The sequence below is a fragment of the Pelodiscus sinensis genome, chromosome 2, assembly GCF_049634645.1.
Source record: "Pelodiscus sinensis isolate JC-2024 chromosome 2, ASM4963464v1, whole genome shotgun sequence".
Taxonomy (NCBI): Eukaryota; Metazoa; Chordata; order Testudines; family Trionychidae; genus Pelodiscus; species Pelodiscus sinensis.
In genome coordinates this window covers 204,927,400-204,942,331 of record NC_134712.1, presented here as the reverse complement: position 1 = coordinate 204,942,331, position 14,932 = coordinate 204,927,400, and the positions used below count along the sequence as shown (strand labels likewise).

Genomic DNA, 14,932 nt, shown 5'->3' with positions numbered 1-14,932 from the left:
CATTTCAGATAAAGCACTTAAAGTAATGTGGAGTCTTTTCAGATGGAGAAAGTCTTTGAGAAATGGTGACCTCTCTACAGTGTTATGTGGGTCTACAGTCCAACTCCCATTCAGCCAACTATTATTTACGTCTCTGTAAGGTGAATGATGACTGAATTTCAGATTCTTCGAGATCATTAAATCCACAATAACAGTTGTTGACAGAAGAAGAAGGCTCCTATAGAGATATAACAACCAAACACGGGAACTCTTTTCAAGGCTAAAAACACAGGTGCTAGTCACAAATTACACAATGTATCAGCCTGGCAATTTTCATGTCACTTTGTTAACTGTGGCAGTCTATAACTGTGCAGTACCTTTTTTACTTGTATTCTGCTGCAGCTTTTACAAGGTTTCTCTAGTGCACCCTTATCTTTCCGCTCCCAAATGAAGAATTTCTACACCATTAATCAATGCCAATGCTTAGAACACAGTGCTACTCCTAAGCTGAGCGGCAGTTGATTTTGGAACCCTGCAGTTGGTCTTTGATGAGAAACTAATGTCTCCGAATCAAATGTGGTATGATTTGTTTATTGACATCATGCACATATTTTTATCTACACTATGTACATGAGCCCTCTCAATCAAACTGAGACTGACCCAACAGCACACAACCTGGGAAATTATATCTTATCCAGTCAGAGAAGCCAGAAGGATGTCATAGACTGGGACGTAGACAGCTATACCTAGTAGTCAGAACAGTGGTGGTCAGGAGCCAGGAGCCAGATGTCAGAAAAAGAGAAAATCAGGAGTCAAGTCTAGGTCAGAGCCAGAGCCAGTAGTCAGGGGAGGAGTGAAGAAGCGAGGATCTGAATGAAACAAGGCTAGAGGACATGAACTGGGAACAGGACAGGAAGGCAAGAATCAGGAACAAGGCAGGGCTCAAGAGTCAGGCAAGAAGACATTATTCAGTGTAGCAGCCAGCCAGAGATTCACCTAAAACAACTTCCTGTGCTTCTTTCTGGCTTAAATAACAAATCTGAGCCACCAGAAGTTTCCTACAATAGATAACTTGGTGCATGGTATCTCTAGTGAGCTCTGGTGCACTAGCACACACTCTCTGCTGGTATAAGCAATTGGTGGGGTAGTAGCTTAAGTCTGGCAACTACCAGGTTACCTGTGTTTGAGACTCCTGATCCTTCCCATGGGACCATCTGCCTGTGTCCTGATCCTTTCACATCTCCATCCAACCTGTACACTGCAATATCCCAGTCAGGATACAGAGATTCAACCCACTGATCTCTACAAACCTGTTACTATTCAGCAGAATCATTATCATATGTACAGTATCAGTTCTAAAAGTTTCAATCTTCTTCTGAAATGCTCTGCTGAAAAGGAGAGAATTGGTGGAGAAAGCTGAATCTGCTATTTCCAGAAGTTATTTAAACTTTTCAAAAATTATAGCTACAGGATTCCACTAATGGGCTTACCCTGTCTCTATCTCTATCAGGGCTGAGGATACATTGGTACTGCAGCAACTCAGTTCTGTGGGTGGACCTTCTATCACAATATGTGTTGGGGAAAGGCTTTGGGCATTCCATCATAGAGATAGAGGTGTGGCTGAGGGATCCAGCCAGTGGGTTCTAGTTGCTTTCACAGGATGCTACAGCATCAGACCCACTCTGCAATCTGGGTTTTTCCTACTCTCTGGTTCCCCTGCATATTTGTTCAGTGCTCTTAACACCACAAAGATTCACAGGGCAAATAAATTCAAAATTTTCAACTAATATTAACTGAACAGAAAACAACTAAAGTGCACAGTAATAATAGAAACATTACAGATTTACAGTAAATGTATCTGAAGTGAAATGCAATGCTCAGTAAAATAGTCCCAAGAGATAAAAAAAAATGGTGATCATGAAAAGTGTGAATAAATAATTTTAAATTAATATTTATATTGTATTTATATAGAGCTTTCATATTTAGTAATAGTGGTGGGAAGTGTATTCTTCATTGTGTATACTTCTGTCCATATTTCCCATTACTTGAAATGAAATATGTGGTTGAAATTTAATAAGTGTAAAGCTTTGACTGACAATTTAATATAATTTGTTTATGTTTAATAAAATGCCTACAAACAAAAAATGGGGAAATGAGTCTGAAAATGGGTTTATTCAACTGTCTGGAGTTTCATACAACCTGTAAAAGGGACAGATTATACATATAGTCTACACACTATTGCCTGATGCAAAAAAGTTGGTAAAAGATACCTGGAAACATATGATTATTCATTTCTATAGAATAAATATTTTAAAAAATATTAATTAATAAAATGCAATGTCTATTTGAAAATGGATTAGAAATTCCTTCAAAGAAACACTGAGTAAAACAGTTAGTTTCTAATTAGAAGAGAAAGTTTGTAAAAAAAACCCTAAAAATCCACTGTTATTTTTCAAAGAGAGATGGTGTTTAAATTTGAAACTCTCAGTTTAGAGCTGTGAGTCTGCATTTAATACTGCCCTCTTGTGCTGATATCACAAATTATCTGACAATGTTACAAAGTAAAATATAAACTACAATTACTCTACAGTACACAGAGGCTCTAGATTCAGTTTGATTTAAGTCTCAATTATATTAACAAAATAAATTAAGTTTGAAGATAGCTATTTCAGTAGCTTTAAAAATTGTTAAGTTGGAACTCAATCTGAAGCATATGGTCTGCATGATCATGCAGTTCAGAGAATGGTACAGGGTGCTCCTTATGCCCTTGTAAGATTTAGGAATAACCTCTGATACAACATGCTATAATTTCCCAATCTATTAATTCATTATTTGGTCAACGCTCCAAGGTAGGTTAATGAAACACGCGCACGCACGCACGCACACATGCTCACACGCAGCCCTCAAAGCATTAAAAGCAAAAATGCAAAACCTGCCATCACATGAGATGCAGGAGAATATCATAGGCAAGAAAAAATATATCATAGGTCCCATTGTTTCAAGATCCTTCACTATATTTTCTTCATTTCACATATTTTAAATTTCTGTTTTCCTTGAAGACATAGAGAAAACACAATGTAATACATCTTGAAAATCCAAATTTTTAAAATAGCAAATTTGACATGTCCTCACTTGCACCAATTATACAGCAATATAAAACTGCAATGATATTAATGGATTTACACCGTATTTAAACTGGTATAAAAAGAGATTCAAGCTCTGTGTAGTTAGCCTTCATAACGTTAGCAGCAATGTCAGAAACTCTTAACCATACCATTCTTCTAAATGTAGTTGGTCGTTTGCTACCCATTTTTCTCCTTCCTTTGGGAGCCTGTTATAAATGGAAGAAGCAAGGAAGGGACATGCTGGGGGTGGAGTGGCGTATCAGTGGGAATGCTGTACCCAGCATAACCTAAACCCTAAGGATGTTTAATTTAATCACCATGTTTGACCCCTGGTGGTCCCAGGAACTACGAAATGAGTAGCTGCCTTAGGGTCAGTGTCACTTTTGGGGGGAAAATATGCCATAGTTAGGAGCCAGAAGGAAACATTTCTATGACAAGTGACTCTTTGAAGTTTCTCAGATATATTAAACATGGAAGGTAGTCCTGGGGAGGATGCAGAGTGTAGATTCAACTCTGTTCAGTGGGCTATCAATACCACTTATATGATGTGTAGTTTTATATAAATACATACTCATATAAGGTGTCATTTCTGCTGTTAATATACAAATATATGCTGTTGACACATTCAAAATATACCATATAAGTATATCAGACTGCTTATTTAATTATGCAGTATTTTATTAAATGAGTTCCTGGTAATGCTATTAGCCTTTGACTTACCCTGGCATCGGTCCATTTCCAGCAAGACTGTAAACTTGACGAGGATTTAAAAGGTACTGAAATTTTCTGTAAATTCTGCAGAAGCAAAAAAGTTAGAAGAAAATTGTTTACTAATTTTTAAAACAAGTAAATTATGCTTTCATATTTTAAAAAACAAAACAAAACAAATGGAAAATTTGGATAGAAGAATTTTAGGAGTTAGTATATGTTGTACCTTAATACATTTAACAATTTAAGATAAAATCTCACATTCTGGCAATAACTCAAATCAAATATATGATTGTTTCTGTTACAATGTAGATAGCTCTGTAGATGTGCACAGAGATTTGCAGATATAGCAGAAAGATAAGGTTCTTGCCGTATAGTCAAATACAGACTATAAAAACAACAGGTGAGCAAAGTTGTCAGGAGAGGTATGGTGACAAAACAAGGGATGAGCAAAAAAAAAAAAAAAAAAAAAGCATCAAATTTTAGAATAATTATTTATACCTGCAATTATTGGCACAAAATTACAGGAATAATTGATTGTGGATGCAAATACTAGCATTTAGACACCTGACTATTTGATTTGATGGTGCAATCGAATGGCAAAGTAGCTGTGTTTTTACCCATAAAAAATTACAAAATTATTTTTATTTTACCCAGTGTTTTATATATGGTGATTTTGGATTGTAAGCACTTGAACTGCTATGTTCAGATAGTTAATTTAAAATATGGGGAGCACCTGATAGGGCAAGCTGATCCAGAAATAGGAATGAGCATTTAAAAAGGGTATGGAGTCATTATTAAGAGACAACATTAAAATAACATTGCTGAGAAGAGGGTACACAGAGAGCAACAGGGTAGGAGGAAAGCAGACCAGAGATTTATTAGGCAGTCATGAAGAGACTTAAAAATATGGACTTAGTTAAAACTAAGCATATTTTCTACTAATGTCAATGTCAGAATAGGACTTTCTGATATATTTACACAAAATTTTTTCATATCCCATAACAAAAATAGCCATAAGAATATTTATTCAGATAAAACAAATTTCAAAAAGTTAGCAACACATTTTTTTATTGTAAGCTCTTTAGGACTGGCACCATCTTTTTGTTGTGTGTCTGTTCATGATTAGGGGTTTTAAGAATGATGATAATAAATAAATCCATAACAAATAACAATCATTGTTTGTTAAAAATTAAGATTGTCAGTCTCCTAAAAATAGGATACATGTTTTGTTTCACAATATTGATTGTTTATATAATTCCTAGTAATGACAACAACAGATAAAATTGTTTCCTTGTCATTCTTTTCCACTTCTCACTCAGGAATGAGCAAAGACCTTATGGAGTCACCCTCTGCCACAGTGACTAGAATCTATCATACTAATCTGAGTTCATAAAGCCTTTCCTACTTGTAATTTAAACGTATATTTCCACAGAATAATTTACAGTTTTGAATAACACATTTTTAATACTGTATTAATTTGTTCACTGTAGTCTCGCTTCTTTATCTACTTCTTTTTAAAGGTCTCTGTTTAGTATTTTTTTCCACTCTGTACCATTTTCATCTTGTTTTTCCATTAGATTTTTCCTCTCTGCTCCTTTATCCACAGATGTTCCCCTAAGCAAAATGGGAATCTAATAGCATCTGAACTGAACTTTTGAACTTACGATGTTTGAATGATTTCAAATTAGAAAAAAGCAAAATTGCCTGTACATAATCTTGATGTACTTTTTTGTAATAAATGTATAATTTACTGGGTAGGAGAGGGAAAAGCTATATATAAATAAACCTCTTCAATATAGTCATGTAAAGATGACCATATTTTAAGAATTTCTTCAAATTACTGATATGTTATCAATGCTTGTCAGTCCCTTGAAAAAAATCACCTCACCCACTCTCATTCACTCACATTACTACTGCCTTGGTGCCAGTCACGAGAGAAAGGCCAATGTGTGTTACTGGCTTCATTTTGCAGATGCGTAGACTACTCTGAATTATCATTATGTTTACTAACCTAGACATGTGACAGGTGGATTTTAAAATGCTGTCTATCATTTCACAAACATTATCTATAAAGGAGTACAGTCTCTTATTCATGAGAAGGCAAAATATTGCACTTTTAATTTGATGGCTGATGTACATATGTGGCACTACTCTCTGACGGACAGAATTGCTCCTAAGAGAGCACCGACCTAGCATAGGCAGTAGTCCAGTTAGAACCCAGCAGTCAATCACTCTTTCAATGTTTGCTGTTAGACCTGTACTACTTAATTAACTAATTAAATATTAATTAGACCATGGACTAGGAGACACTGACCCTTCAGCCTGCTGGTTAGGGCATATCACCGGTGCTCTCTAAATGTTCATACATTAGCTATTTGGGGTCAAGACTCATTACTGAATGATTTTGGTAATGCTGATTTTAACTACTATCTGTACAGTTCATAGTGTGTCAAGTGATATTAGTACTCAATATTTCCACCACACTAATAATCTTCACCCTATCACATTGTAACATGGAGAGTGCAAACTAGAGAATATTCTTATCACTGCCCTCTTACTTGAACATATCTACTGGCTGGGAAAGTATATGCTCAAGTCAGCATCAGCCCACACATGCTGCTTTCTATTAGAATACTCAGATTTTAATAAATTACATATTTATATATGTTACTCTTTGTGCAAAAGCCAGAACTCATGAATTATTAATTTCAGTTCATATGTCCACCAAGGAGAAGGAAGAAATTGCCTGTAAATATTTCCCTTCATGCTAAACTGTAACTGGCTGAAACAATGTGAGTGGTATGCTCATGACTGGGAAATGGAATTTAAAAATTTCTCTGCCCGTCTGATATGCACAAAAGTAAACAACATAATTATGCCGACAGTTCTGTTCAAAGAATTTGCTTTTATATGTACAGGAGGAGAATAAGGGCACCCAGCCTTGTGAATGGGGTTGAGGGAAAGGTTTTGCAGGCAGAATCAGGAGGCAGAGTGGTAGGTAGCACCACTACACATAGCCTGTTGAAGCAGACTACTAGGTTGGGTTGGGTTGACTTTCTTGGGACTGAAATCAAGCCTTTATGATGATTGACTGGGAAGATTTCATGCTGGTTATTTGCAATCAATTACCCTCCTTTGACACAAGAAGCCATAAATTATTGTTGATAACATTTGTATGGGTTATGCCTGTGACTAGCTATTTCACTAAAGTTGCCTAATTTTTCTTTTCCCTGGAGCACACTTAGATGGTAGTTGTAGACAATTACATTTTTACTCTAATAATCTCTCCAGTGGTTCTGTTCTGTCCCCCTTCCCCAATAGGAATTAGGAGAGACCATTGGGGACATGATGAATTAAATGGGCTGTCGTGTCTTAGAATACAGATACCATTCTGCATCACCATTTGATTAGATCCAGAAAGAACAACTGATCAGCCTTCTCAGTGTCTAGCCCTCACTGGGGAATGACTGAAATAGGCCAAATTAAGGTAATGTTAATGTTCTGGGAGCAAGGGAGAGTGGAGAGAAATGACAGATCATATTTACTTCTTCCCTTGACTAACAACTTGGGGGTGCTATTGTTCCTTTGATGCTTTTGGACATAAAAATGGCAGCAGTGCCCAAGAATGCTTTATTTAGCATCTGACTAGAAGACTGTAACCTAGCCTTTTGAGGGTGTCAAGGCCAGATTTAGACATTGACTCTACAAGCACCATACTGACTCCTGAAGTTGAACAATGACACTATAATCTCAGCTTTAGTTGAAAGTAAAATGATATTTCTAGCACTTGTGACTGAAATAAATCTTGAAAATATAACTTCAGAGTAACAGAGACAGTGATTTCTATGAGAGTTTGCAAGCATCTTGACATTAATAATTTCATGAGGACTCAGCTGCTCCATCCATTGTCCTGTGAGTTAACTGTCAAACTTGCTGCTTTACAGGACCCAGCAGACACAGCTTTGGAAAATAAGTTGGAGATTGGAAGGGACACCCTTGCCATCATTCCATCATGGCTTTGTTGGGGTAGTGACATGACTAAGTTATGCTTACACACATGCTTAACTTAACACACATGAATCATCCCATTAAAACCAATGTGACTATTGACATATATAAAGTTAAGCGCATACATAACCATTTGCAGGATCAGGACTCAATATTTTTAACCCATTCATTCTAATCCATCAATTTTGTAGTCCTTATAATACTGGACCATTGTTTCTTATTGTTCATTATACAGGTAGAGTACAAGGGTACATTTACATCAGAACAAAAAGCTTGTCTATTGCTTTGAATATAACAATAGCATAACTGGTTAACTATTATGGGAATTATAAAGAAAATTATTAAAATAATTAGTAGAAGAGATGAAAGCTCAAATTAAATCCTATACGTAAATCACTGGTTTTGATTAATATTTGGAGTTTTGAAGTGAAAATGTTGCAGAGAACTCACTCTTATCACTAACTACAGTACTAACAATCTGCTAAAAAGGATAGTAATGATGTCCAAATCTAATGCATCACATTGTTAACCGGTACTCCAAATGTCACTCAAACTAGTTTCTTTAGATCTCTTATTCAGGTTTTCAATTGCATTTTGATAAAAAGATCAACATATCAGAAAGATCAATACACCTTCAAAATAACAAAAGAAAAAAACATACCTTTCTCCTTGTTTCCCACCACTTTTTGGGTTGACAAAAACTAAAAGCGGATGAGTTCCTGGAACCGGAGTAATCTAAAAATAGAAAATAACACATGTATTAATTAATGTTCTGTGTTGCCTTCAATTTATACTACAGTAGACAGAAAGCAACAAGCTTAATGCAAACTCAGGCTGTGTTCCTGTAATTGTAATCCAGGTGAAATAATTCCACTATTTGCAATAATGCCCTTTTGACTTTAACAAATTGTGTAATTTATTATTCTCTCTCTGTACTGCTGTGCTGCCATTTTAAATATAAGTTCGACTGAAATCAATTCAGCATTGGCACATATAAAGTGTATACCTAGACAAAGAATGTGCACATCTGCTGATACAACAAATGAATGATTTAGATCTGAAAGAGAAGTTATATCCCACAGCACAAAAGCAATAAACACACCGTCTCAAAGAAAAAGAGGGTTTTAAAAAAATAAAACTAATTTTCCCAATTCTTTAGGGTATATATTTTCAGCCAAGTCTCCAGGTGTGTAAGAACCAAAACTGTGTGAAATGTTGAATCTAAAGATGATCTCACAAAATGATCAATATTTTTGTCACTAACCTTAACTAATTAAAATGACCTAAAACCATGCTTTTTTTAAAAAAAAAATGTAGCAATCAGTACCAGTCAATAGTGATAGAAATGTAGCCGTGTTAGTCTGGGGTAGTTGAAGCAAAATGCAGGACAATGTAGCACTTTAAAGACTAACAAGATGGTTTATTAGATGATGAGCTTTCGTGGGCCAGACCCACTTCCTCAGATCAAATAGTGGAAGAAAGTAGTCACAACCATATATACCAAAGGATACAATTAAAAAAAATGAACCAATATGAAAAGGACAAATCACATTGCAGAACAGAAGGGGGATGCGGGGGGGTGGGAAGGGGGAGGAAGGAAGGTAAGTGTCTGTGAATTGCTGATATTAAAGGTAGGGAGAGTGGGATGTTTGTGAGTTAATGGTATTACAGGTGATAATTGGGGAAACTGTCTTGGTAATGGGTGAGAAAGTTCAAAGACTTGTTAAGTCCTTGTTGGCAAGTGTCGAATTTTAACATGAATGACAGTTCAGAGGATTCCCTTTCAAGTGCAGATGTAAAAGGTCTTTGTAGCAGAATGCAGGTGGCTAGGTGACTTTTAATTGTATCCTTTGGTATATATGGTTGTGACTACTTTCTTCCACTATTTGATCTGAGGAAGTGGGTCTGGCCCACGAAAGCTCATCATCTAATAAACCATCTTGTTAGTCTTTAAAGTGCTACATAGTACCAGTCAATGACAGAAATACTGATATTGAAGAAGTTGATGTTTTTCATCTGCTTGCCCTCCCCTCAATTGGGGACGTAATATAATTAAGGCTGAAAGTTTCTCATGGAAATCACAGATTCCATGATTTTCTAGGAGCACCGTGACTTTTGCAGTGGCTGATGTAGTTGGCGAGCTGCACCAGCTGCACATGGGACAGTGTCTGGCCCAGGGTTGGGCAAGACAGCATCCACGGGCTGAATCTGGCCCTCCAAACCAGTTGATCTAGTCTGCGGCTGCCCTGCTGCTCTCCTGCCCACTGGCCAAAGATGGGGATGGGGGAACACACAAAATCTCCTCCTCCCTGCCAGGGGTGCATGACGCCAGGGGTGCGTGACACCAGAGGGAACTGCCAGATGCTCAAAACAGCTGTCAGTTCTCACTAGGCACTGCGTGCCCTTGGCAGGTGGAGGTAGCAGGGCAAACACTTCACGCACTCCACCACCGCCAGGCCAATCAGGGCATGTGGGAGGGACAGCACGAGAAGTCTCCTGGCCCCACTCCTTCCACCCAAAATTTGAAAAGTACCTCCCCTTCAAAAATGATTGTCCACCTCTTCTATGGCTACTGGGCACTGCACCCCTCTCCCCCAGCTGCAGCAGAAGTTTGGCTGTCGGAGGGCACTCAAGGCTGGTGAGGGAGGGGGTGAGGAGCTCTGGGTGGTGCTTACCTTAGGGGACTCCCCAGAAGTGGTGACATTTCCCTCCTTCAGCTCTTTGCTCTCTACACTGCCTCCATTTGCAGGCATCACCCCTGCAGTTCCCATTGGCTATAGTTCCCCATCAATAGGACCTGCGGAGTTGGCACATGGAGAAGAGAGGCAATATGGGGAGCTAGGAGCTAATGGAGGGACATGTCACCACTTCCTAGGGGTTATGAGAAGCTGGGTAAGGAGCTTCCCAGTCCTGCCAATCCCACTCCTGAGCACCAGCTGGAACCCCTGGCCACCTCCCTTCCCTACAAGCACTCGTGACACTTTCAGGCTACCCCCCCTCCACCCCAGAAGCTGTAGTGTCCCTGCCCCCACAAGAAGCTATGGAATCCCTGGGTCTTGCACCCAAGATTTAGTCAGTGGTATATAGTAAAAGTCATGGACAAGTCCTGGGTCTGTGAAAGTTTGTTTACAGTCTGTGACCTGTCCATGACTTTTACTAAAAATATCCATGGCTTAAACAGAGCCTTAAACATGAGATATTGATGTCAGTTTTTAGCTTAAAAGCAAAATTATCACCACCTTAGTAGAAAATATACTGCCTCTGCACTTTCAGATATGATCTTTCATGTCCTCAACTGATGTAAATTATCATGGCTTGATGGACATAAATTTATGAAAATATTCAGCTGAGGATCTTATCTTGTATCCCTTTTCATTAGTTAAGCAACAGTTTTACATTACAGTTCTCAATACCATCTTATTCAAACATTACATTCAAAAACATCTTAAAAGCACACTAATGTTGTAATGTTGTATGCGCAAAAGTTAAAAAAAAGGCAGAATTAAGATTGTCCCTGCTCTCAACTGTTGTGCCTCATCCCAGCAGCAAAGTCCTGTTCAGCTCTTCTAGCTCTGGGCTGAAGCATATTCAGCAAAGATGGAATCTTCAGGAAGTTTATCTGCTAAACTTCAGCAAATCTCCACTGAGTTTGATTTATAAAATAGCCAAATTATCTTGATTGTTTGATGGAGATAGCAAAAAGCAAATACTAACAAAAGTTCAAGTTCTCTACCAAAATCCAAATCCTGCCACCAAAGCATGGAGGTACTAGTTTCTCTCAATGAAATGACTATACCTTTTATTTTAACATTGGCAAAATAAAGTATTTCTCCTTAATCTTTCTCTGAAATGGCAAAGCCTCTTCAGTGAAAATATTTCTAGGACAGATATACACCATAGAAAATTTCAGTTAAAGTTTAGTAATGCAACGAGTAACTGAAAAAAAGATCTTAAAATGTAATATTAGGCAACCTTTGCTATAGAAGGCATTACCAGTGCCACTTATAATTGTAGACAGAGTGGGTCTGATTCTGATCTAATTCACACCAGGATAAATTTAGAGTAATTCCACTGAAGTCAATGGAGTTATCCAAATGTAAAAGCAATACATCAGAATCAGGCCCAATATATCTACACAGAATATGATTTGGGTGTTTGTGTAGCAGTATACATTAGTTATAAAATTGCAGGATATATTGAAGATTGTCATATATTTAATTCTTATCTATAATTTTAATCAATTTTGGCTGATTAGTACAATTCCGATGATGTTTGTTCCTGTGAACTAAGTGTAAACCAATGATACTCACTGTGACAAAGATGGACTACCTATCTTAAATCCTTTAGGACTCAGGTTAATTAATGAGACTCATCCTAAGGTTACACATGATCTATTACTTCCTCTAATTAGAAATAATAATCCTGATCATTATGCTGGTTAGCTAGAAAGAAGTAAGATTAATGTGCTTAACTATGATTAATAGTCTTCTCTAAGTAGTACAGATCTCCAATGCCAGTGAGTTACCTTCACATTCTTCTGTGACTGTATTATTTCTTGATACTTTTCTAAACAAACAAAATAACTCAGATGCAATTATTTCCCTTTCCTAGCTTTTATAATTCGAAGTCCAACTATATCACAAGTAAAAGTTCTTGAACTATACAAATAGCCTAATAATCAATTTCTATTCTGTTCCATCTGCAAAAATAAGGTCTCTTTCAATTAATTTCTTACAGCTTTTCTAAATGACTTTTCTAAATAATGTAGACATTTCCAGATAATTCAAAATGCAACCTGAGATGTAGACTAAATTAGTGAACGTTTTCATGCCTTAATTTAATTTAAAGAAGGCATTCTTGAAGTTACATTTAAATTATCTGAGCCCGATCCTGTAATAAAAATCTTGCCACTATTTTCAATAGGAGAAGACCAGATATATCTTTAAAATGAGGACCATACTAATAATCTCGCAGAAATTTTGTGAGGATCTGTTAATGTTTACATAGTGTTTTGAGACTATAAAACACTAAATAAGTGCCAAATATTAAGTTTTCTGATCCAAATATTTGCATTCCAAATTAAACTGCTTGAACACCTGTTTTGAATTAAATTACCCATGGCAGTTTCCATAGTTGAAAGGGAGATGGCAACATTAAATAAAATTAAAAAATTGTCTTGGATTAATATTGATCCAACTAAGTATAAGCATTTGTTATCTTATTATATAATGAAGTAGTTAAAAATACACATTAACCTTAATTTCCCAGCCACACAAAATTAGCATCAGGGTGTCTTTATGTAGAAAATTAGGATACCGACATGAATGGATAATGTACTATATTTATTCAATTTGTTAACTGAATCAGAGTCCTTATAAAAACTTTGTTAGGAAGAACTATAAAATAAAATAAAAAAACCCTAAAACCCTCACAGATGTGGAGGATCTCATAGACCCATAGGCTACGTCTAGACTGGCATGATTTTCCGCAAGTGCTTTTAACGGAAAAGTTTTCAGTTAAAAGCATTTGCGGAAAAGAGCGTCTAGATTGGCACGGATGCTTTTCCACAAAAACCACTTTTTGCGGAAAAGCGTCCGTGCCAATCTAGACGTGATTTTGCGCAAAAAAGCCCCAATCACCATGTTCACGATCGGGGCTTTTTTGTGCAAAACAAATCTGAGCTGTCTACACTGGCCCTTTTGAGCAAAAGCTTTTGCGCAAAAGGACTTTTGCCCGAACGGGAGCAGCATAGGATTTCCTCAAGAAGCACTGATTTCTTACATGAGATCGTCAGTGTTCTTGCAGAAATTCAAGCAGCCAGTGTAGACAGCTGGCAAGTTTTTCCGCAAAAGCAATTGCTTTTGCGGAAAAACTTGCCAGTCTAGACACAGCCATAGAGTTTACAACCAAAAAGACTATCATGATCATCTAGTCCTATCTTCTGCACATCACAGACCACAGAACCTCACCAATCCATTCTGTAGGAGCCAGAACCTATGGCTCAGTTACTGAAGTCATCAAATCTTGATTTATTAATTTCAAGTTATAGAGAGTGCATCATTTACTCTAGTTCAAGACAGCATGCTGCAGAGCAAGGTGAAAGACTGACTCCTAGGGTCTCTGCTAATCTGATCTGGGGAAAAATTCCTTCCCAACTCCAAATATGTTGATCAGTTAGATTCTTAGGAGGAGGGTGGGACCCAGTCAGAAACTCGGGAAAGAATTCTATGTATTAACTCAGAGCCCTGTCCTGCTAGTTCCTTAACATATTAATGGCTAGTTTATATCCGTTTGCTTTTGAGTCAATGTTGGCCTTTAACTTACATGACTCCTCTCCCTTCCTGGTGTAGTTCTAGAAAGCATGTATATTTCCCCCATATCCTTTGTTTTCTTAGACTAAACAAAACAAACTCCTTAATTTCCCCCACAAGGTGGGGACCAGAACTGCACATACTATTCCAGATGAGGCTACACCAGGGACTTGCCCAATGGTAATAATCTCTCTCTTTCACTACTGGACATACTTCCCCAGACACATTCTAGGACTGCATTAGTCCTTTTTCATGGCCACAACATATTGGCAGTTCATAGTCATCCTGTGATTAACCAGGTCTTTCTCCTCTCTAACACTTCTGCAGCTTGTAGAAAATATTCTTTTTGTTAGTCTTTAAATATGAGCTTGCATTTTGCACTATTAAATTCTCATCCCACTTCTATTACTTCAGTTTTGGATGACATTTAAATCAACATGTGTAATGTTCTCATTCTTCTCTATATTGGCAATACCTCTCAGGTTTGTGACATCTGAAAATTTTACTAGCAAACTCAACTTTTTGTGTTAATGAAAGTGTTAAATAAGCCTGTTTCCAAAAATGTTGTCCACAGTCTGACAGTTCTCCTTTCACAATGATCCATTATTGTGTCCCCTTCAACCAGTTCTTTATTTATCTTTCCAGTGTGTTTCTCTCTACTTTTTTCAATTTAACTAATAATTTTCCATATGTAACCGTATCAAACGCCTTACTAGAAAACCAAGTAGATTAGATCTAATGCATTTCCTTTCTCTAAAAAATAAGGTATCATCTCAAAAACAGAGATTAGGTTGATCT

General features: G+C 37.1%; 1 protein-coding gene across 2 annotated transcripts in view; it reads right to left on the bottom strand.

The window, feature by feature from the left end:
* The window catches only part of DGKB (diacylglycerol kinase beta), a 488,560-nt gene that overhangs the window by 282,194 nt on the left and 191,434 nt on the right, over positions 1–14,932 (bottom strand). For both annotated transcript variants that reach the window (XM_075922293.1, XM_075922292.1), the window contains exons 15-16: positions 8,485–8,558; positions 3,825–3,899 (exon numbers count right to left, since the gene is read on the bottom strand). In XM_075922293.1, the coding sequence (XP_075778408.1) occupies positions 3,825–3,899; positions 8,485–8,558 (149 nt within the window). The remainder of the gene's footprint in view (positions 1–3,824; positions 3,900–8,484; positions 8,559–14,932) is intronic.